General features: G+C 46.7%; 1 protein-coding gene across 9 annotated transcripts in view; it reads right to left on the minus strand.

Annotated features, from left to right (window-relative positions):
- Window positions 1-783: 783 nt before the first annotated feature.
- The window catches only part of TMEM40 (transmembrane protein 40), a 33,107-nt gene continuing 11,018 nt past the window's right edge, over window positions 784-22,872 (minus strand). For 2 of the 9 annotated variants that reach the window (XM_067755515.1, XM_067755516.1), the window contains 10 exons: window positions 16,775-16,846; window positions 16,008-16,109; window positions 10,134-10,187; window positions 7,811-7,846; window positions 7,405-7,437; window positions 6,969-7,016; window positions 2,847-2,918; window positions 2,690-2,764; window positions 2,128-2,190; window positions 784-1,371 (listed from right to left, as the gene is read on the minus strand). In XM_067755515.1, coding sequence (XP_067611616.1) covers window positions 1,352-1,371; window positions 2,128-2,190; window positions 2,690-2,764; window positions 2,847-2,918; window positions 6,969-7,016; window positions 7,405-7,437; window positions 7,811-7,846; window positions 10,134-10,187; window positions 16,008-16,109; window positions 16,775-16,838 — 567 coding nt within the window. In that variant the 5' untranslated portion in view covers window positions 16,839-16,846 and the 3' untranslated portion in view covers window positions 784-1,351. Of the gene's footprint in view, window positions 1,372-2,127; window positions 2,191-2,689; window positions 2,765-2,846; window positions 2,919-6,968; window positions 7,017-7,404; window positions 7,438-7,810; window positions 7,847-10,133; window positions 10,188-16,007; window positions 16,110-16,665; window positions 16,847-22,872 lie in introns of those variants that run through there. The other 7 variants (XM_067755517.1, XM_067755518.1, XM_067755521.1 and 4 more) reach the window with 7 other exon arrangements.

The following is a 22,872-nucleotide window of genomic DNA, read 5'->3' on the forward strand; positions in this document are numbered from 1 at the left end:
GCTGCCTCAGGGATGCTCTGCCTGGGGTGGGGGACTGCACTAGCCAAGCTCTGTCAGGAGAACACAGGCTTGGGTTCCACTCACAGCTCTGTCACTGACTTGCTGTGGGAACTTGACAAGTTACTACAACTCCTCGAGTCTCTGTTTCTCCATCTGCAAAAAGAGGATGATGTACACATCTCAAGGCTGTTGTGAGAATTAAACCACATAACGGACCTGGACAATCACAGACACTTGAGAAAGTGTCTTTCAGAGTCCACGAGCTCAGTAAAGGTCCCCATTTTTTTCTTCGGCAAGTCAAAGAGTTGTCACTTCTTCAATTATTCTTTACATCCCCACTCTAGTTTCTTCTTCTGTGTATTCTCTAGTTTGTCACTGTCACTCTTGATATATGAATCTAGAACATATTCTACTGGCGTGGTCTGGCTGTGTACAAGAGAGAACCTAATATCACCTCCTTCAGTCTAGACTCTATACCTCCACTAACACAACCCGAGTTTGCAATGGATTTTTTTGTGCTCTTATCTTACTTCTTTGGTATTTGTTGAGCTGAGAATACCTAACAGCTCCAGATCTTCTTCACAAGAACGTTTGCAAAACCCTGCCTCCTATTCCAAACCTGTGCAATTGAAGTCTTGGACCTAAAATGAGGGGCTTTTTGCATTTATTCCCTTTTATACTTTGTCCAGTAGGACAAGGTGCCCCCTCTGACTAGATGGGGTCAAAGAAGACCTCAAATGTATTCTCACACTCAAGAAACTGAAAGGAATATTTAGCTGACTCTTTTAAGTCCAGGGAAGAGAATGTTTATTTGCATCTTAATGGAGTCCAAGGACAGCAGGGCTGGCACTAGGTAATAGGAAGACCTGGATGCTGTGGATTTAGTTCCCCCAAATCTCGCCTGTATCAGGTTCACCCCAGGGGCCTGACGTGGTACTTCCCTGCCTCAGGGCAGTGGACCATCTGTCTGTCCCGGGATGGCCTGGGGACTTGAAAGAATTCACAAGCCCCGACACGTTACACCTTGCAGGGCCCAGGGGTCTCCCACTGGCTCCTGAGAGGAGTGATGTCCCAGGATCCTCCCGCTGATCCAGGCCCCGGGAAGGGCACAGGCCCGCTCCCTCCCTCTCCTGCCATCCTGGCAGCTGGGTTGCATGCCAACACTGCCCGAGGGACACCTTGGCCCAGCTGGTGCCAATGTTCAGAACACATGGAAGGCAAAGCGCTCTCTTTATTGCTCTAGCTTGGCCCGCCAGCGTGTCTCCCAGGACGCTGTTCTGTCCTCGTGGGCTGAAAGGATGCAGTGGTGGTCACACCGGGGCCTGGCCTGGCTGCCCACCTGGCACTGGCCTCAGTCGGTCTTCCTGAAGCCTGGAAGGCAAAGCCCACAGGATGGCATGGGATTCTGAAGGCAGCCAGGCCTCCTCCCCACCGTTACCCCAGATGCCCAAATGCCCCTCAGAGCTGGGATAAGGCAGTCATGACCCACAGCCATTGCAACGAATTTCCCCTTTATGCACGAGGTGGATTAAAGGAGACAAAAGTTCATGACACGCAGGCACACAGCCCCTGGTCTCAGTTTTGTGATTTAATGGTAGACACAGAGCTGCTGGTCAAGAAAGGGGATCTCCTTTAGCCTGGCCCAGCCACCCTAGCTGTGTGATTCTGGGCAAGTCACTCTACCTCTCTGATGAATGTAACTGACTAATGAGTTTCCTCATCAGCCAAGTGTAAGATAACTGAAACCCCCTCTCACCCCCAGCTGGGCAAATAAAATCACAAAGAAGACACTGTTTGGAGAGATGCAAACTTCTATGAGAGAATGAGGGATACCCAGGTCCCCTCCACTTTCCTACAATGGTTCAGACTTAAGGACTTTTACATCCATTCCTCACTTGATTTTCACAACACCTTTGTGCTGTAGGTATTATTACACCCATTTTCCAGTTGAGGAAACTGAGGCTAAAAGAGGCTCTAGAGCCCCAGAAATGGTAAATTGAAGGAGGCAGGACTTGAACCCAAGCCCATGACTCCAGGCCCTGTGCTCTTTCCACTATGCTAAGCCTCATTTGCAACAGACGACCCTGGCAGGGAGAGAAAGTGAACATAGAAGAATGTAAAAGTTACCTATCAGCCTAAACTTCTGAAAGAGGGGAATGAAGCCACGCAGGACGCTGTGGATCCGGTACACTGTCAAGAATGGAGGAGAGAAAGGTGATGGAGCTCTGCGTCCCCTCGAAGGATCCGGGGTCAGACCTCCCCCTCCTGCCCTTGAACAAAGGCCTAACCCGTACAAACAAAGCTCTGATGGTGGAATTTCAGGCTGCAGGTTAAGCTTAGATAATGGTATTGAGTTCTTATTATTAAAAACAACCACGAGCAGCAATAACAATGCCAGGAAGCTCGGAGAATTCAGTACCTCACTCCATTAACTGCCCTGTTTTCAGTATCTGGCTGATTCTGTTTGTTTGCCACTTTAAACTGTCTTTGTTGTATTTTTATGGAGCTGCCCATTTTTTCCATGGGGTTTTGCCAACGACCTCACATTGACCTTGAAAGCGGTCAGGAAGCAAACACAAGCATAAAGAAATCTTTATAAAAAGTTTAGGTCGTGGCTTTCCAGCCCTTGGCGAGCCCCTGCGGCCAGCCCAGCCGCTGCCCTCCCAGAGACTGTGTGCGAAGGTCTTACCCAGGCCAAAGTAGATGCCAACGGTCTCCAAGGAGGCGAAGGTGAGCAGCCCGACCCCAAGGGACATGAACCAGTCTGCAGGGGCAGCGAGGGAGAGAATGGTCAGCCTGCAAGTCTGGACCTCTGCCCCCTGTTCTCACCACCCCCACACACTCACCTTTATAATAGTGATAACACACCAGCAAGGCCCCAATGGCAAAGCAGAGGAGGATGAAATGGAAAAACTCATCTGTAAAGGCAGAGGTGAAGATTACTGTTTGCTTCTTTCTCTCTTTTTAATTAACTAAAATATTCCTGTCTCTGCTCAAAGGGAGCTTTATTCAGAGAAGCTGCTCCTGACCAGCCCAACTAAAACAGCATCCCAAGTCCCACCTGTTTCAGCCCTCACCTCACTTTATTATTTTTCTAACACTTATCACCACTCAACTTGCTGGATTTTCACTGCTGTGTTTATTCTCTGACCCACTCTGTAGGATGGTGGTTGGGGATTTTGCCCATCATCTAAAGCGGCGCCAGGCATGCAGAGGTGTCTGACGCCTTATTTGTCAAATGATGCTAAATACAATTGTAAAAAATGCACGTGCCTAGTTTAAAAGTTTCCCATTGCTCCTTTCTCCCTTCCTGATCCAACTCCGTAAAAGCAAGCAGTGACTGACAAAACTTTTCCAAGTATATACATGCACATTCAAAAAAAACAAAAGCAGGATCGGTTTGTGTACCTGCTGCTCTATGGTTTGTTTTCCTCTCTTTGATAGATTGGGGCCATCCTTTCTATCTCCGAGCATATACAGATCTGCCCTGTTCTTTTTTATATATATATACATTTATTTATGTATTTATTTTTGGCTGCGCTGGGTCTTCGTTGCTGCGCGCGGGCTTTCTCTAGTTGCGGCGAGCGGGGGCTACTCTTCGTTATGGTGTGCGGGCTTCTCATTGTGGTGGCTTCTCTTGTTGCGGAGCACGGGCTCTAGGTGTGCGGGCTCAGTAGTTGTGGCTCACAGGCTCTAGAGTGCAGGCTCAGTAGTTGTGGCCCACGGGCTTAGTTGCTCCGCGGCATGTGGGATCTTCCCAGACTGGGCTCGAACCTGTGTCCCCTGCACTGGCAGGCGGATTCTTAACCACTGCGCCACCAGGGAAGCCCCTGCCCTGTTCTTTCTGATGGCTGCATAGTGTTCCATGGCATAAACTTACCCTAATTTATGTAACTAGTCTCCCACTGAGGAAGCTAGAAGGGACTGATTTTCTGCACCAAACATCACCGCATATGAATGTGTCTGTGCCCTTGTGTGTGCATTTCCGTGGGCCTGGTGCCCAGAAGCAGCATTGCAGGCTCTTCCTAGTAGTTAATGGAGGTAGAGAGAGTAGCTGGGAGGCAGGGCCCATGCCCTGGGCAGGAATTCAGGGATGGTTTGTGAAGGAGGCCCCCCTGCCCTTTGCCAGGTGCTGTGGGAGTCATCAGGGGAGAGAACACAGGGGCCTTGACCCAGGCAGAGGGTTGTGATAGGGAAGATGCCAAAAAGGTTTTTAAAAGAAAGAAAAAGAAGAAAGAGAGGACAACTCAGAGACGGTTCCCTGGAGCGAGGCAGGCTCTCTGAGTGGCCGAGGCTGCTGGGACTGTGTCCTACTTTAGTCCAGTTTGGCCACTGATGTGCTGTGAACTTTGGACAAGTGTCCTGACTCCCTTGAGCCTCAGCGTTCTCATTGATAAATCAAGGAGAGCAACCTCTACACCACTGACGGAGGGATGGATGGGGGTCTTGGAGGGGAAAGTCCTTTGTAAATGGTAAAAGGCAGAGTGAGACTACATATCACTGCTGTCAGGTGGCATGTGGAAGGCAAGTGAACAGAAGTGAGGAGGGTATTTCTGGTTTTGTTTTTGTTATTTTTTTTCTGCGGGGAAAAATCAAAAGATTATTTCTAGAACATTCTTGGCTCTGATATCAATTTGTCCTTTAGGGGAAAAAAAGACGTCATGCAGAACTAGACTTAACGTTTAAGAAAGCATCAGCCTTAGGTCTGTTCAGAGATGTGACAGAGTGGGGGTGAAAACTCTTTCCTCACCCAAATCTTCAGAAATGCAAAATGAATTCCTAGCAGAGAATTTCTCCCTGATCTTTCCCCCATTTTCTTATGAGTAAATACTTAGAAAATACAAATGTTTTTAAAAAGAGAGAGACTGCAGAGAAATGTAAGGCCAAACAGAGGGCTGGATGGCTAAGGCAGCTTAGTTTGAAAGAGCAAAAAATTAGAAATAACCTAAACATCTATCAAGTGGGGAATGGTAAATACATTATAAGGTCCCCACACTGTGGAATTGGATGCAGTTGTAAGATGTCATAAGCATTCAGGACTCACCATATCTGGGGCAGGGATTAATGGAAGAAAGAGAGTTTGAGGTAAGCCTTAAAGATAGCCAAGGCAGTAGGAGCTGGATGAAAGGGAAGATTTTGTGTGTGTGTGTGTGTGTGTGTGTGTGTGTGTGCGCGCGCGCGCGTGTGCGTGCGCACATTCACGTGCCATGAGACAGGTGAGAAGGTGGGACCAAGGCACAGACCCAGTACAGTGAAGGGTTCAACCAGGTGAGGGCAGGGTAAGTGAATTTCTGGGAAGAGAACTTCAAGTTTTAGGGAACTAGAAGTTTTGGGGGCTGAAGAGATCAGGCCAGGATAAGGACTCCAAGGTGTATTGGAGCCAAGAGGGACCTAGGGGATCACCCTTGTCTGTTTTTTCTGATTTCAGCCATCCACACACCACCTTTGTGGGTTTTGCCCTTTCTACGTAGCACTGCTTATGACCTTCACAATTTCTTGCTACCCAAGGACTACTTGTACTATTTACTTAAAGTTTTTCTTTAAGCAGATTCTTATTTTTCCTTAAATAGATTTACTTGAAAAGGAAACTTCATGTTACAACACTAAGTGGAAAACTAGGATTCCATGTCTTAAGAACAAACGCAAGGCCCATAAAGCAAGACGGTGAAGGTCTACCCGCCGCTGCCTGCAGACAGCTCTGCGTACGGTCCTGATCTCTGTGTCCGGAGGGCAGTGAGCAAGGGTCAGGGTGGCACTAAAGGCCCGGGGGCTCCAAGCAGAGAAAGAGAGGGGAAAGGGCAGTCACCTTCTCACTTGGGGGTATAATGCCATGTCCTGAAGCAACCTGGACATGGCCTGCGCTTTGGGAATCTCAGTTTTAGTGGGATGAGGCTCACTTCATAGCCCGGGACAGCTCGACAGCACATCCCGGTTCATGTAGCTTGATGGAGGCAGAGCCAGGGGCTCGGACACAGGTCTCCCACTCCCTATAGGCGGGCTTTTGAACAACTCAAAATATTTCTAGAGGGCTTCCCTGGTGGTCCCGTGGTAAAGAATCCGCCTGCCTATGCAGGGGATGTGGGTTCGATCCCTGGTCGGGGAACTAAGATCCCACATGCCGCGGGGCAGCTAAGCCCGCACGCCGCAACTACTGAGCCTGCACTCTAGAGCCCATGCTCTGCAACAAGAGAAACCACTGCAATGAGAAGCCCACACACCGCAACGAAGAGGAGTCCCCTCTCGCCACAATTAGAGAAAGCCTGCACGCGAATACCCAACGCAGCCAAAAATAAATAAATAAATTTATATATAAAAAACAAAACAAAACAAAAACTATGCTCTCGGGAGTTCCCTGGTGGCATAGTGGTTAGGATTCCAGGCTTTCACTGCTGGGGCCCGAGTTCAATCCCTGGTCGGCAAACTAAGAAGATTCCACATGCCTCACAATGCGGCCAAAAAAACCGCCCAAAACCCCCCCAAAAAACATGGTCTCCCTTCCCACCCTTACCCTCCTCCCTGAAGCCCCCACGATTCCAGGCCTGGAGTCGAGGCAGTCCCTCCGGTTCTCATCACTCCTTCCCTAGAGTCCAGTCTAATCTAACCTCACAGCTTCCTCAGCCCAGCCTGTTCCCAGCTCCCCATTATGGCCATAAGGCCTGGAGGGCGTTTATCATGCTAGTGACTCCACGTACAGCAGAAAGAGCACAGGACCAGGATCCAAGCCCAAGTCGTGTCACTCACTAGCTGTAAGACCACTCCCCGTCCTTGAGCCTCAGTTTCTATATCTGCAAAACAGGAATCGTTGTACCACCTTCTCAAGGTGATTCTAAGCTGAGGATTTTGCAAACTGCAGGGCCCGCAGCAGAGGTGGGCCATGATTACTGTCGTTCCAGGCCACCAGCTGACTTTCTACCCAGAGAAATCTGGACCAGACAAAAGCAGCAGCCGTGGAACCCCAATTTCCTTACCATCCTTCTTTATATTTAGTCTTCTTAACTGAGAGGGCTCCACTTCTCCTTGGGAACAAGAGAGAGACGACGGTTTAACTCTGACACGGTATAGCTGGTGGGATTCTCGCTCCCCTGCCTCACTGAGAATGGCTCTCCCAGGTTCTATTTCCTGGGTCAGAGGGCACTCACTGCAGGACCGGTCAGGGCAAAGCTTGAAGGTGGGGTGGCTGTCCTTGGACCTCCACTGATGCCCTCCTCCTCCACAGGCCTGTGTCTGTTCTGATCCATGTCACCTGAGCCCGGAGGCCCCTTTCCTGGATCACGGTGACACTCTGGCTGGTGACGGCATTGCTGCTGGGACTGATCTCCTTCCCCCCCAGGCTGCCTGTGGTCCTGTCCCAGCCCCTGGAATCCAGGCCGCCTCCCACTCTCCTCTTGGAGCTTGCATATTTACCACTCTCTGGATTAGAGCCTCTCCTTCGGAGTCCTGGAAATTAGAAACTCAACATTAGTGCCCAGGCCAGCTTGGGTCCTTAACGAGTGCCACAGGTGACTTCTGAAAATGCCCCTGTTGAATTCTCCAGCCCCCAGGGGATCTTTCTATCTATAGATTGTTATTAATAATCCCTTTGTTCTTGCCTGGACCCCGTTTCTAACCTCCACTGGCCCCCTGTCTCATGCCACAGCCAGCCCCGCCTGCTTGCTGAGCCCGGGTCAGAGCCCCAGGCCCCAAGCAGACTGGGAGTCCCATCTCTCACAGCCGTGCACCTGATAGCACCTGCCTCTTTTGGGGGAAAGACGGTGCCCAGACCTCGTTCAACACCAGTACCAACGACCCCTCTCCCCTAAAAGACACTCACCTGATTCCTCAGACGGCACCACCTCCCCGGGGGCACCTGCACAGAAGGGAAATCAGTGACTGCATATTCATATCCTCTGGGTGGGGAGAAGTTACACTGCAGAGAGACTTCCCATTGATCTGCAGGGGGCACTGGAGCAAACTGGAGGGTTCCTCTTTCATCTAAAGGGGCAGGCACCACCCCGCAGTCCCCGAAAGCTGCCGCAGCAATGCCTGCCCCATGTTACAGGTCTTCTAATTTCCCACGAGAAGCCAGAAATCCAGGTTTTTATATAAACTTCTTGACTATAAAAAAAGCTGGCAATTCATATTCCATCGAATCAAAGATATCATGGTTTGTGAGAATGACGTCATTTTATGGAAGGAAAACTACTGCCAATTATAACCGCAAGTTGCCAGTGATTTTAAGAGGCACCCTGATTTCACAGATCTCCAGATGTGAAAAACTGTTAGTTGTAGACGTGATGAAATATATTAAGAACAATAATAATAATAAAGATACTCTGTGAGCCAGATGATATACATCTGTACACACAGGCCACCAGTTTGCAATCTGTGCCTGTTCATTCCTATCCAGATGCAGGTGAGGACACTTAGCCACGTGGCTCCAGCCCCACCAGGCCCTGAGCTTGTGGAAGCCAAGCTGGGTTGTACCATGGGGGCCTTGGCCCCTGACCCCAGTGTGGAGCTCCTGTCTGGGCTGCCTAGGGTGAATCAAGCCCTATACGTGCCCTGAGGTACAGCCTTCCCTTTAATCTGGCCTGGGTAGCCCTCCCACCTCATTCACACTCTGGTTCTTTTTTTTTTTTTTTAATATTTATTTACTTAGGCTGCGCTGGGTCTTAGTTGTGGCACGCAGGAACTTTAGTTGTGGCATGCAGACTCTTAGCTGTGGCATACATGAGGGATCTAGTTCCCCAACCAGGGATCGAACCCGGACCCCCTGCATTGGGAACGCGGAGTGTTTCCCACTGAACCACCAGGGAAGTCCCCACCCTCTGGTTCTTGGCGCCTACTCTATTCCCAGTGACTTCTCTCCTAGTCTGTCACCTTCTTCCCCTCAAGGGGAGGCCGGAGTCCCCACTCTGTACACTTCCGCCCTCCAGATCAGCCCCAGGACACGAACACCTGAAGGGGGCACTCAGCTCATGGCAATAAACACTCAGTATGCTGAACTGTCTTTAGGCTAATGTGCAAACAGGAGCCAGTGTCTGCAAGTGACCAGAGAGGCCAGCACCAAGGGTACAGAAGGCAAACCAAGAACGGCATGAAATGAGACTCCGGCAGCGTAATTACCAAGTGCCTCTGGTGTGTCGGGAGGGGGGAGGCGGGGCGGGGAATTCATTACTTGGGGGAATTAATTCACAAATACGTGACGATATCTACGTTTTCTACAGTGAACATGGCTTACTTTTTGATGAGAAAAAAACATTCAAAATGTATGTATATGTAACAGTTTCTCTCTCATTTTACACTCAGTGAAAACTTTCTTACACTACTTAATTAACAACATTTTAAAAAATTAGATAGTACCTGTTTTTGTTTAAAAAAAAAAAGAAAAAGAAAATCAGAAAATTCAGATGAAAGAAAATAGTATGACGATTACTCACAATGCTACCACCCAGTGGCAGCCACTGGTAATACCTTGATGCAGAATATTAAGATATTTCATTTCCATTTCTTTGAATGTATATGTGTTTCCCGTTGTATTTCTTGGGTTATTATCTGGCATTAGGAGACTAGGCGGATTATGTAAATGTTGGATTAAACAAAGTTAAACAGGTTTTCTTATCTGGCAGTGTTCATTTATGAGGCTTTTTGGCAAACTGGTTCATTCCTACAAATTCCTCCATTTCATCAAAGTGCTACCAAGCAAAGTGCCATAATATTTATATCTGCTCGCTGTAAAAATCACGATGCTTAGAGACAATTACTCCGTAATTTGAGTTTTGTAGAAATCAGGTCCTTAATTTTCCCTTGCATGCTTAAACAACCCAGTATTCCAAGAGAGAGGGTACTGATTAAGTTCCATCTTGCTGGTTGGAAAGCTGAGGCCCAGAAAGGTTGGGTGACTGGTCACAGTCAACCTGCAAGTCAGGGTTATAGATCAGAAGAGATTCCAAGACAGTCTGACTGTGGCAGAAAATGCCTGCCCCCACCTCCATCTGCCCATGTTATAACCACTCACCTTGCCACACCTCCTATATCTGCCCAGGACTTTGAGCTCATGAAACACCCTCATCACCTTGTTTCCTCCCAAAAAGGTCCTAAGCCTTCATGTCCTTTGTTTAATTCTGTTTTCCCCAAAGCCACTGGACAATCACCTTCATAGAGTTGAAGCGCATCCTTCAAAACGTCAGGCTCCCCATGCTCAGCACCTGGGTGTAGACAAAGCCTGTTAGTCAGCTCCCCACAGTTACAGCACCCCAGAGTGGCTTCCCTCTCCTGGTGTCGGAAGCCTTAAAAAGTAACATAGTCTTTGCGCTGGGGGTGAGGTGGGCGCTCTTCAAGAGGCAAGACAGCTGTACAAGAGCATTCCTGCTGCTCTGTCTGACATCCCTCACACGCCCCGAGGTGACTGTGTTCAGCTGATTGAAGAAGAACTGGGGGCCTGAGAGGACCTGGGCCTCGTTCAAAGTCAGTAATAAGAGTCGCCATTTTTTGAGCACTTACTATGTACCAACACTGAACTAAGTAATTTATAGTTAATATTTCATTTGATCCTCTTGGAAATGCTGTGAAGAAGGTATTAATGTCTCTCTCTCCCCATTTTACAGATAAGGAAACTGAGGCTCACAAAAGTTAAGTTATTCGCTGAAAGTCACACAGTCAGGAAGCAGAAATTCCAGGGTTCAAACCCAGGTCTGTCACCAAGGCCTGCACTTCTAATCATTTTTATCTCCAAAACTAGAACCCAGAGCTCAGCTCCAGAGTCATGAGAGCATTTATTAAACACCTTATGTGTGCCAGGATCTGTACTAGGCATTAATCCAGGCTCTTTCCCCCAAGTTCTTTTCTTCCCACAATGAATTTAGGCTAACATTTATTAAAGTTTTCTTTTAAAAAAACAAAATTATATTCTTCTGGTTATAAAGATAAAAAAGATTATTGTAAAGTATCTATGGTATAAGTCAATTCAAAAAAAAAACAAGAAAATGAAAATCACCCATAATTTAACCATCCAGAGATAACCACTATTAACATTTTGATATTTTTCCTTCCAGTCTTGTTTACAATCATGTATGTGTGAATTTTTACAAAGTGTATATGAGATCAAACGAATTCTATGATTTGAATTTCTCTTTTTCACTTTAGAGATGTATGAAGACCAGAGCTCTGACCAGGACAGGGTGTAGCATCACTGCTCTATGTTGCTGTTGTTGGACGTTAGGTTGTTTCTATTGTTGCCCTACTATAAATAACACTGCAAGGAACAAATTTTCACACAGGGGACTTCCCTGGTGGTGCAGTGGTTAAGAATCTGCCTGCCAATGCAGGGGACACGGGTTCAAGCCCTGGTCCAGGAAGATCTCACACGCCACACAGCAACTAAGCCCATGCGCCACAACTACTGAGTCTGTGCTCTAGAGGCTGTGAGCCACAACAATTGAGCGCATGTGCCACAACTACTGAAGCCCTCACACCTAGAGCCCGTGCACCGCAATGAAGAGTAGCCCTCGCTCGCCACAACTAGGGAAAGCCCGAGCGCAGCAACGAAGACCCAACGCAGCCAAAAATAAATAAATAAATAAATGTATTTATTTATTTAAAAAAAAAATCTTCACACGGACATGCTCAGGCCCACTGAGAAATTCAACCATCAGCCAAGTGGGCAAAGGAGAAATGGTGAGGCCTACTGCCTACTGGGCGAGCTGCCCCTGCAGGGGAGACCAGCCCCCGTCTCTGCCAACATTTTCCAGTTACTCAGGGGGGCTAGTCCTCATTGCTGCTCTTTGCAGGGAACAAACACAAGCTGTGGGAGAACCTCAGCCTGGATCGAGCCTGGAATACCTCATTCTGGTGTCGGTTCTCAAAATTTAGTTTATGTGAGGAGTGTGGTCTGGGGGAAGAATTCTGCTTTGAGGGTTAGGGGACAGGAACTGCCATGAACTTTCTGTGTGACCTCAGACAAATCACTTACTATGTTCAATACGGCTTTCACTAAGATAAGACAAGGTCCTGTGAAGTATCGTGTTACTGAGGTGCTCTCCCTACTGCCCAGTATGGGTGCTGCATCAACTCTGTGATGCCACCAACACCACGCTGACTCTGGGTTTGCTCGTGCTCTGTCTCCCACCTGGAATGCCCTTCCCACTTGCTCCCTTATCCTGAAGCTTAAGCTGATGTCACACCTCCTGCAGAAGGGCTTTTCCAGCTGCCCCAGCTCACACGCATCTTGCCCACCCTCCTCTGGGGTTTCTAATAGCATCAACTGTCTGTGCTTGACACAGTGGGCATGAGGGTCCCTGGTGGTGCTCATCCCTCCAACCACCTTGAGCTCCTGAAGGACGAGGCCTGGGTATCACTGTCCTAAGGCTGCCCCGCCTGCAGCAGGAGTTTGATTAAAGCCTTGAAGAATGACCGCGTTGTTGGCACTCTTGGATTGGTCAGCATTCTGGGGATTCAGGCCTAGGAGGTTCTAGCTTCAGGTCCAGAGGATTCCCTTTTCCTCAGGATGACCAAGAGGGCCCCAGCAGTCCCGATGTTCCTCAGCGGGCTTGGGGACCTCCTGGTCTATCATGGATAAATTTTTTAATTATAGGAAACCAAGTTAACTGTGCTTAAAAATCAGTGCAGAAAAAAAAAAAATCAGTGCGTATGTGATCTCAACTGGTACAGAAAAAGAGGTATCAGGAAGTACATCAAGATAACAACAGTGGTATTTATCTCAAGAGATGGGATTTTGAGTGGCTTCTATTTTCTTCTTTTCTGTATTTTACAAATATCAATCAATGCCCCCAAAAGGCTTTTTCATCATATTTTGCAAAATATCAAACAATACAGAAAATAAGAAAGCAAAAATTACTCCAAATTCTATCCAACAGGGACAATCTCTATTAACATTCACATTAATATTATTTTAGCTTTCTCCATGATATATTCATAATTTTTTTTTTTTTTTTTTTTTCTGTACGCGGGCCTCTCACTGTTGTGGCCTCTCCCATTGTGGAGCACAGGCTCCGGACGCACAGGCTCAGCGGCCATGGCTCACGGGCCCAGCTGCTCCGCGGCATGTGGGATCTTCCCGGACCGGGGCACGAACCCGCATCCCCTGCATCAGCAGGCGGACTCTCAACCACTGCGCCACCAGGGAAGCCCCATAAGATATAATTTTTAAAACTTGTTCAAGGATTGATTTTTTCCTTTTCCATTATGGTTTATTACAGGATACTGAATATAGTTCCCTATGCATAATATATAATTTTTAATAAAAGGTATTGTAGAATTGTATGCTGTCAAGAATGAGGATAATTTTTCTGTGTTCTAATTCAATTGTTTAAAAAATTAACTCTGGCAGAAAAAATCACGTTTGTTTCTGGTGTCCCGAGTATCCATCACTGAGCCTGGCACATAGTTGATGCTCAATAAATATTTATTGAATAACTGTAAGGAGATACACTAATATGTGTTTAGTGGTTATCTAACAGAGCAAAGGATGATTTTTTTCCTTCTTTCTACTTCTTTGTATGTTCCATATTTTCTACAATGTGCCCACGTGTAATCTTTCATAATGAAAAAACGTTTTAATTTAAAAATAACAGGATAGGGACTTCCCTAGTGGCGCAGTGGTTGGGACTCCGTGCTCCCAATGAGGGGTGCCCGGGTTCGATCCCTGGTCAGGGAACTAGATCCCACGTGCATGTCGTGACTAAGAGTTCACATGCCACAACTAAGGAGCCGGCAAGCCTCAACTAAGGAGCCCACGAGCCACAACTAAGATCCAGCATAACCAAATAAATAAATATTTTAAAAAACCCAAACAGGATACGTTAAGAACAAAAAGCTGGGCTTCCCTGGTGGCACAGTGGTTGAGAGTCCGCCTGCCGATGCAGGGGACACGGGTTCGTGCCCCAGTCCGGGAAGATCACACATGCCGCGGAGCGGCTGGGCCCGTGAGCCATGGCTGCTGAGCCTGCGCGTCTGGAGCCTGTGCTCCACAATGGGAGAGGCCGCAACAGTGAGAGGCCCGCGTACCGCAAAAAACAAAAACAAAAAAAAGAACAAAAAGCTATGTAGGGTGAGTGGTGCTGCATGCCAGACTCTGAGTTAGGGCCCTAACGTGGAGGAAGGTGGGGGGCTGCTGGGAGGCACCCAGGCTTGGGGCCCAAGGACTAATGGTCACCGTCTGAGCCTGAAGAATGGGCAGGGTCTGAGTTCCAGCAGCAGGCCAACCAGGGTAGGACCAGAGACCAGGATCCTGAATGTCAGTCTGTCTCAATGCTTCTAGGACTCCATGTTTATTTTCCTGCTGCTTTCTTTTAAGTGTTCAGTTTTGTTAACTACGCCCAGTCCCATGTGTATGTACTCTGGAGACCAGAAGGAAGGAACTTATGGCCACACTTGGGGGAGAACATTTGTGGGGGAGCAGCAACCCCTGAGGGTCAATCAGAATCAGAAGACAGAACGTCCCTTCCCACCTACGGAGGACAAACAAAGGGACAGAATCCCGTGTTGTAGCCCTCCTGCCTCTGGAAGCTCTTCTAGAACTAAACCTCATTGGCCTCGGTTTCCTCACCTGTAAAATGGGAATAACAACAATGCCTTCCTCATGGGTTGCTATGAGAATTAACTGAGTTATTCCACATAAAGTGCTTGGAACGCTACCTGGCACAAAGTAAGTGCTCAATAAATGCTAGCTGTGATGTTGCTGCTGCTATAAATTCAGCCTTACCTTTTGAGTTAAAAGAATAAAAGTAGAGAGACATCCTGCTTCTTTTCAGAGAATAATGTGGCAATTTGTAATCAAAGTCCAATTAGAGATGCTCATCCCTCTAAACCCATTAAAGTGCTTGTGGGAGTAGATATGTAGGACTTGATTTGTATGAAAAATTCAAAAAGTAAAGGCTTTTGTGCAAGGATGCTCTTGAGCAGGACAAACTGGGGTGGGGAAGGGGGAAAATCTTAACAATAGCAGTTATTTTTAGAGCTATTACTATCTGATAGGTGCTAAGCCTTTGCACGTGTAGAATGTAATCCTCACAGGTATCCTATGAGATAACTTTTGTTATCATTCCCATCTTATGCATGAGGACTCCAGGGCATACAGGGTTAAGCAATTTACCCAAGGACGCTTAGCTAGTTAGTGGCAAAGAAAGGGTATGAACCTGCAGGCTGCTTGAATGGACACATGCACTGCCCCTGATTCCAAAGTGCTCCTACAAAACTTAAACGTTCCTTTACATGAGACGCAGTCACTTTGAGGGGCTACTTGGGAAACATGAAAAATAGCCGCTAAGATATTATGGAATAACATGGCAAAATGCTTAGGATAAGATAGCAAAAAAAATTGTAAACCAAGGACAAAATTGTCTATACGGTAATTTTTTGGGTTCTTTTTTTTTGGCCACACCACGTGGCATATGGGATCTTAGTTCCCTGACCAGGCATCGAACACGTGCCCCCTGCAGTGGAAGCGTGGATTCTAAACCACTGGACCACCAGGGAAGTCCCTCTATGGTATTTATAACTGTGTACAAGCTACATGTACAGAGAGGCAGGCTCTGGAAGGGAACATGGAAAAAGAGAGGTGTAGTACCAAGGTGGGAGGTTCAGGAGACTGGTTTTTCTTCTTTTCTCTTTTTTTAATTTTTTTCTTTTTTTTTAATTTATTTTTTTGGCTGCGTTGGCTTTTTGTTGCTGTGTGCGGGCTTTCTCTAGCTGCGGTGAGCGGGGTCTACTCTTCGTTGCGGTGTGCAGGCTTCTCATTGCGGTGGCTTCTCTTGTTGCGGAGCACAATCTCTAGGCGTGTGGGCTTCAGTAGTTGTGGCACGCGGGCTCAGTAGTTGTAGCTTGCGGGCTTAGTTGCTCCACGGCATGTGGGATCTTCCCAGACCAGGGCTTGAACCCGTGTCCCCTGCATTGGCAGGCGGATTCTTAACCACTGCGCCACCAGGGAAGTCCAGGAGATTGGTTTTTCCATGTAAATGCTTGTCTTTAATATCTTAATATAGATTTATTTAATGAAATCATTGCTTTACCTGAGGAGGAGGATGAAGAGGAGGAAGACTTGCCGCTCTCATCTTGGTCTTGAGAATAGAGCTCAGCCTCCTCGTCTTGCTTGTGGAAATCCGTCTCTCCATCTGGGAGGCACACATAGGCAAGGATGAGCGTTTCCTGCCCTTCCCACCCCAGAGACCACCCAGGCCTCCCCAGGGGTCTACTTGGATGTGGGGAGCAAGGAGTGGCTGGATTCACTGGGACACTCTTCCCAAACCCCTAGGGCCAATGGGAGGTACAGGAGACCAGGGATCTCAGAGGCCCCAGAGGCTCTAGGAAGGCCAAAGGCAGACTTTTCTCTGAATGTGGAGCCCAGAGAGGGGCTTCTAAGCCCTCTATCCTTCCCAAGAGACCACTACACTGTGTAGAGCAGTTGCCAATTTAAAATTCTCTGTAAATTACAGGGCAGGTGGGATCCGATCAAGCCCTAAACCTTCCCATTCCCCATTCTGGGGCCATGCAGGACGCTTCCCACCTTCTGAGGACACTCCCTAGTGCAAGTCCAAGCCCCCAGAGCCTCTGAGATTTGGGGAGCAACTGAGGGTCCACACAGCTAGAGTACTAGGGGACAGACTGGACCAAGCACACACATGTGCATGTGTGTAAAGTCACTACTTCTCTAGAGGTTTTGACCGTAACTTGGGCCATTCATTGTGCCGCATGAGCTGAGCAGGGTCTTCTGTTCCACCTACTGCTGGACTTCACCTCCCGTGCGGCTTTGCCCAGAGGGCAGAGAGAGCAAACATACGGTCTAGATCTTCTGATTCTCCGTGGACTCGACTGTGGTCCTGAAGTGATCCTGAAGTCTCCATGGCCTCCCCTGTTGGAATAACAATAGTAATTAATATTACCTTAGTTAATATGTTTAATATATAAAGAGCTTGGCAAATAAATAAGAAAAATATAAACAACCAATATTCAAAGGTACAAGAACAATTTATGAAAAAAGAAATACACAATTAGGGAAATTTGAATAATGATCACCTTTTGATACCATTAAGAGCTTATTTTTTAAAAAAGAGACTTCAGTTTTTACAGCAGCCCTAGGTTCACAGCAAGATTGAGTGGAAGGTAAAAAAAAAAAAAAAAAATTGAGTGGAAGGTACAAAGGTTGCCCATATATCCCCTGCTCCTAAACGTGCATAGCCTCCCCTGTTATCAACATCCTCCATTAGAGAACTTATTTTTTTAGGTGTGATATTTATATTGAAGTTATATTTATTTAAAGTATTCTTAAATTTAGAGATAAATACTGCAATGTTCATGATGAAATTATATGATGTCTAGGACATGCTTCAAAATAATCTGATTATTTGAATAAGGGAGTTGGAGGGCGTAGGTGGGGGTCCAAATATAACAAACATGACCACGAGTTAATAATTGTTGGAGCTATAACAAAATATAAACAGTAGTTAGATCTCTGAGTGGTAGCATTATGGGTATTTTTACTTTGCCTTTTCTAAATTTTTAGCAGTATTGCTTTTTTTCTTTTCCTTGTTTTTTCTTTTTCCACTATAGTTTATTACAAGATATTGAGTATAGTTCTCTGTGCTATACAGTAAATCCTTGTTATTTATCTATTTTATATATGGTGGTGTGCATCTGTTAATCCCATACTCCTAATTTATCTCTCCCCCCATTTCCCCTTCGGTAACTAACTGTAAGTTTGTTTTCTATGTCAGTATTTCTTTTGTTATAATAAAACAACCAATAATTTTTCATTACTTAAAAATGTAATATACCACCTTATATCAGTACAGTACTTAACAGTTTTACAAAGGGCTTATGTGTCTGTAATTCCATCTGAGCCTGATCACAAACCAGTCGGTTAGGAATTGGAATTAATTACTTCACACCTGAATTGTAGTTTCTAGACAACAAAACTTCCCCAAAGATTGTTTCACTTGACTCTTACAATAACCCTGCAAGGTAAATTTTTTTTTTTTTTTTTTGCGGTACGCAGGCCTCTCACTGCTGTCGCCTCTCCCGCTGTGGAGCACAGGCTCCGGACGCGCAGGCTCAGCGGCCATGGCTCATGGGCCCAGCCGCTCCGCGGCATGTAGGATCCTCCCGGACCGGGGCACGAACCCGTGTCCCCTGCATCGGCAGGCGGACTCCCAACCACTGCGCCACAAGGGAAGCCCAAGCAAGGTAAATTTTATCATCCTCATTTTACAGAGGAGGAAACTGAGGCTCAAAGAGATGAAGAGATTTTGCATGAATTGGGACTCCAGAACCCACGTTCTGTTTAATGTACCCCAAACACTGGTGTGGAGCACAAAACTGCTCAAAGTCAAGCCCTGCTGGTATGGCTGTCAGGATTACAGATGCAAACGGTAAAGCAAGGGCAGGAAGCAGGCACTTGAAGGTGCAGCATGAGGTTTGGGAATCTGTCCCCTCAGGACACCATACTCTGTGCTTTCCTGAAATTCTGAGTGGGAGCTAGTGGTAACTCGAAGCCGGCCTTCAGATGAGGCCATGAGAAGGCCATAAGTGTGGCCCTGGAAAATCTAAACGGCTAACCCCAGTGAGCTGGTGCTCTCCTCTGGGGAAAATACACGGGGCTGCCATGGTTGGGCTGCCTTGATTTTAGCTGGGCACATGGCCCCCAGCTAGAGACTGTATTTCCCAGCATCCCTTGAAGCTAGGCGTGGCCTTGGGACCATGTGACTCATATTCCTGCCAACAGACCGTGAATGAAGGGGATCTGCGTGGTGGTGAGCTGACAAGATGTTCTAGGGTTCTGGGGGAAAAAGTATACACACACACAGATATGTCTGCTGTAAATTTTACTGATGTAAAGAATGTATGGGGGGATAAATTAGGAATTTGGGATTAACAGATACACACCACTATACATAAAATAGATAAACAACAAGGACCTAACGATTAGCACAGGGAACTATATTCAATACCTTGTAATAACCTATAATAGAAAAGAATCTGAAAAAGAATACTTATATATGTATATGTATAACTGAATCACTTTGCTGTACACCTGAAACATTGTAAATCAACTATACTTCAGTAAAAAATAATAAATAAAATTTTAAAAAGAATGTATAGCACAGAGTTACAAAAAATAAAAATACAGTCCTCTTTATTGTGAATTTCATACACCTCTAGCTTCAGTGTGACTTGGAATTTCTTGCAAACTACACTATCAGTTTTTACAAATCTATCACCAACAATAGTGTCACAAGGGCTTCCCTGGTGGCACAGTGGTTGAGAATCTGCCTGCTAATGCAGGGGACACAGGTTCGAGCCCTGGTCTGGGAGGATCCCACATGCCACGGAGCAACTAGGCCTGTGAGCCACAACTACTGAGCCTGCGCGTCTGGAGCTTGTGCTCCGCAGCAAGAGAGGCCGCGATAGTGAGAGGCCCGCGCACCGCGATGAAGAGTGGCCCCCGCTTGCCACAACTAGAGAAAGCCCTCGCACAGAAACGAAGACCCAACACAGCAAAAATAAATCAATTAATTAATAAACTCCTATCCCCAACATCTTCTTTAAAATAAATTAAAAAAAAAATAGTGTCACAAAATCAAACTACAAATAAATGCTCAATCACTACCAAATTCAGAAAAGAGGCTGCTCACATCATGGATGAACAAGAGCACTGCCAACGTGAATGTTGGCTGATAACTTCTTTCATGTTAACAAGTAAGATGAAAGGCAAACAACAAATGCCTTTGTCATCACAGTTTGTCAGTGATATAAGCAACATCTTTGCTGAATCGAATCATATTTTACAGATTCTGGAAGAATACTTTCTCAACTTTTTGTGTTATTCACAGTGCAATGGCAACAGGTGTAATGCAATGCCTACAGGTTTGAGGTTTAATCTCCATTATTAACATTTGCTTGATCACTTTCTTAAATTTAGACAATCGACAAAGCAAACATTCAAGCTCTAATTTGTAGAGTTTACTGATCTCTGTGACTGATACCACTGTGATGCCATGGACTGCAAAGTTGGGAAGGCTGGGCTTCCCTGGTGGCGCAGTGGTTGAGAGTCCGCCTGCCGATGCAGGGGACGTGGGTTCGTGCCCTGGTCTGGGAGGATCCCACGTGCCGTGGAGCGGCTGGGCCCGTGAGCCATGGCCGCTGAGCCTGCGCGTCTGGAGCCTGTGCTCCGCGACGGGAGAGGCCACAACAGCGAGAGGCCCGCATACCGCCAAAAAAAAAAAAAAAAAGTTGGGAAGGCATGGACAGTGGAACACAGCATTACGCAGTGATTCCACAATACAGATAAAACAGATGTGAAAATCTCAAGGGCCTAGGTAATGGGCAGAATGTAGCAAAATAAATTAGGAAGTGATACATTTTGAGTACTTATTAACCTTTTTTTAACATAAATTAGTTATTTATACATTTATAGAATTTAATTTAATAATGGTTGTGTTTAACAACCGATTCCCAGCTCTGGGCTTATAAACTTCTGTGCCTTCTACTTCCTCTTTCCTGCTTTTTGTATGCTGGAATGCAGACATGGGGTGGAGAATAACTTCAATCACGCAAACTGAGCCAACACCCCAGGGAATCCCTGAGCAACAAGGCAAAGGAACCTGGGCCCTGAAAGGCCTCACGCACAAAGCCGTCTGCGCACATGGACCTGTCTCTGGTCATTTATGTGCACAGGAAATGAGCTTCTCGCTTATGTAATCCCAGGGATTCGGTCTCTGTTACAGCATCTCAGCCACGCTGTGCAGGCTTCGTTCTGAAGCACCCCCCTGCCATTTCTTCTCCTCCCAGCTCTGAGACTAAGGCCTTAACTTCAAGAGGAGGTAGATTCACTCCTCTCTAACAAGTTTAGACCTCGGTTCCCAACCTCAACGCTCCCCACGTTTGGGACCAATGATCCTTTGCCGGTGTGTGCATTGTAAGGTGTTTAGCGGCCTCCCCACTGGATGCAGGTAACACCCCACCCAGTTGTTGTGACAATCAAAAATGTCACCAGACATTTCCCAATATCTCCTGGGGGCAAAAATCACCCCTACTTGGGAACCACTGGTCTAGAGAATCTACTCTTTTTTTAAAAGTTTAATTAAACATTTTTATTGAGGTATAATGCTCATATAACATTATATTAGTTTCAAGGGTACAACATGATGATTCGATATTTGTATATGTTGCAACATGATCACCACAGTAGTCCAGTTGGCATCTGTCACCATACATCGTTACAAAATTTTTTTTCTTGTGATGACAACTTTTAAGGTCTGTTCTCTTAGCAGCTTTGAAATATGCAGTACAGTATTATGAACTATAGTCACCATGCCGTACATTACATGCCCAGGACTTTTTTATTGTGTAACTAGAAGTTTGTACCTTTTGACCCCCTTCACCTATTTCGCCCACCCCCAACCCCCCATCTCTGGCAACCACCAATCTCTTCTCTGTATCTATGACTTTGCGGGGGTTTTGTTTGTTTTTAGTAGAGAATCTACTCTTAACCCACCACAAGACCTTGACAAGGCAGCATCCTTCCCCGTGCCTCAGAGCTGGATTGCCTGGCTGTGAATCTGATCTGACACTTCTAGCTGTGGGATTCTGGGCCAGTCACTTAACCTCTTATGTGCCTCAGGTTTCCCGTCTGTAAAATGGGGACAATGATAGTGTTTACCTCATAGTATTGTTGTGAAAATGGCATGACTTAAAATCCATAAAGCACTCAGAACAATGCCTGGTATAGAGCAAGGGCTGAACAAATGCCAGCTGAGATGATGATCATTATTATGACGGGGCGTGGCAACAAGACAGCATATGCTTTGGGGTGAGACTGACAAGGGTCCAACCCCACTTCCGTCACCTGTGCACGAGATGACCTTGGCAGGACAGGCCCCTTCTCCAAGCTCTAGTTACCTCAATTGTGAACTGGCGATGGCAGCACCTTAGAGAAGAAAGATGGCCAGTGCCTGCCCATAGGAGGTCTTGGTGAGTGTGAGTTCCCTCTTCTACAGACCTCCTATGACCCCCGGACATTCGGGGTCCAGACCCAGCCCCACCCATCTCCCATCTCCTAGGGCCCAGGCTCCATTACCCCTTTCTAGAATAAAAATTCCTATTTCTCAGGGCAGAATTCAGCTAAGCATTAGGAGGTCACTAGCCAATAAAATGAATCGATATCCAGGTATGAATGACTGATGACCACAAGCCTTCAGGGCATATTTATATTTTGAAAAGGACTCTTTGTTCATAGCAGGTGTCCAGTATGTCTCACTGGCTGAGATCATCTCTCATGGTGGAATTTCAGGTGGAGTGGAGGAAGAGACTTAGAGCTGTATGGGGGCAAGAGAGCTGCTGGCTGACAGCAAATACGCCGACAGTTCGCCAAGCTCGTTCTACCTCTTTCCTGCTCTAGCTGTCTCGGTCACGTGGCAGCCCCTGGTGACACTCAGCATTTTCAAGCCTCCAGACTTCCACCCATGCCATTCTTCCTGGTTACCAAAATTGTATCTGACTTTCCAGGCACTGTGCAAATACCACCTCTTTCATGAAGCCCTCTGCTGGTTGTCTAACCAGTACCCACCCTCCTTACCCCGACTCCCTTATTCCTTCTCCCCCCTCCGTCACCCCTGGACTTCTTTCTTGTGAGCAAAACTGAATTTTGTTCTTCCATATCAAGTAGATACTTGTTTTCCCAGCTAGGAGTGGCCATGTGATTCAGTTTTGGCCAAAAAGAAGTGAGAAGCCTGATGGGGTTCTGGGAAGGAGTTTTGCTTCTCCTGACCAAAGAGGCCAACAGTGTTGGTGCTGTGTCTTGCCTCTCCTTTCTTTCTTGAACATGAGTGTGACGGCAGGAGCTACAGTGGCCATCTTGTGACCATGAGGAAAAGCCAAAGC

The sequence above is a fragment of the Pseudorca crassidens genome, chromosome 10 (assembly GCF_039906515.1).
Source record: "Pseudorca crassidens isolate mPseCra1 chromosome 10, mPseCra1.hap1, whole genome shotgun sequence".
Classification (NCBI taxonomy): Eukaryota; Metazoa; Chordata; class Mammalia; order Artiodactyla; family Delphinidae; genus Pseudorca; species Pseudorca crassidens.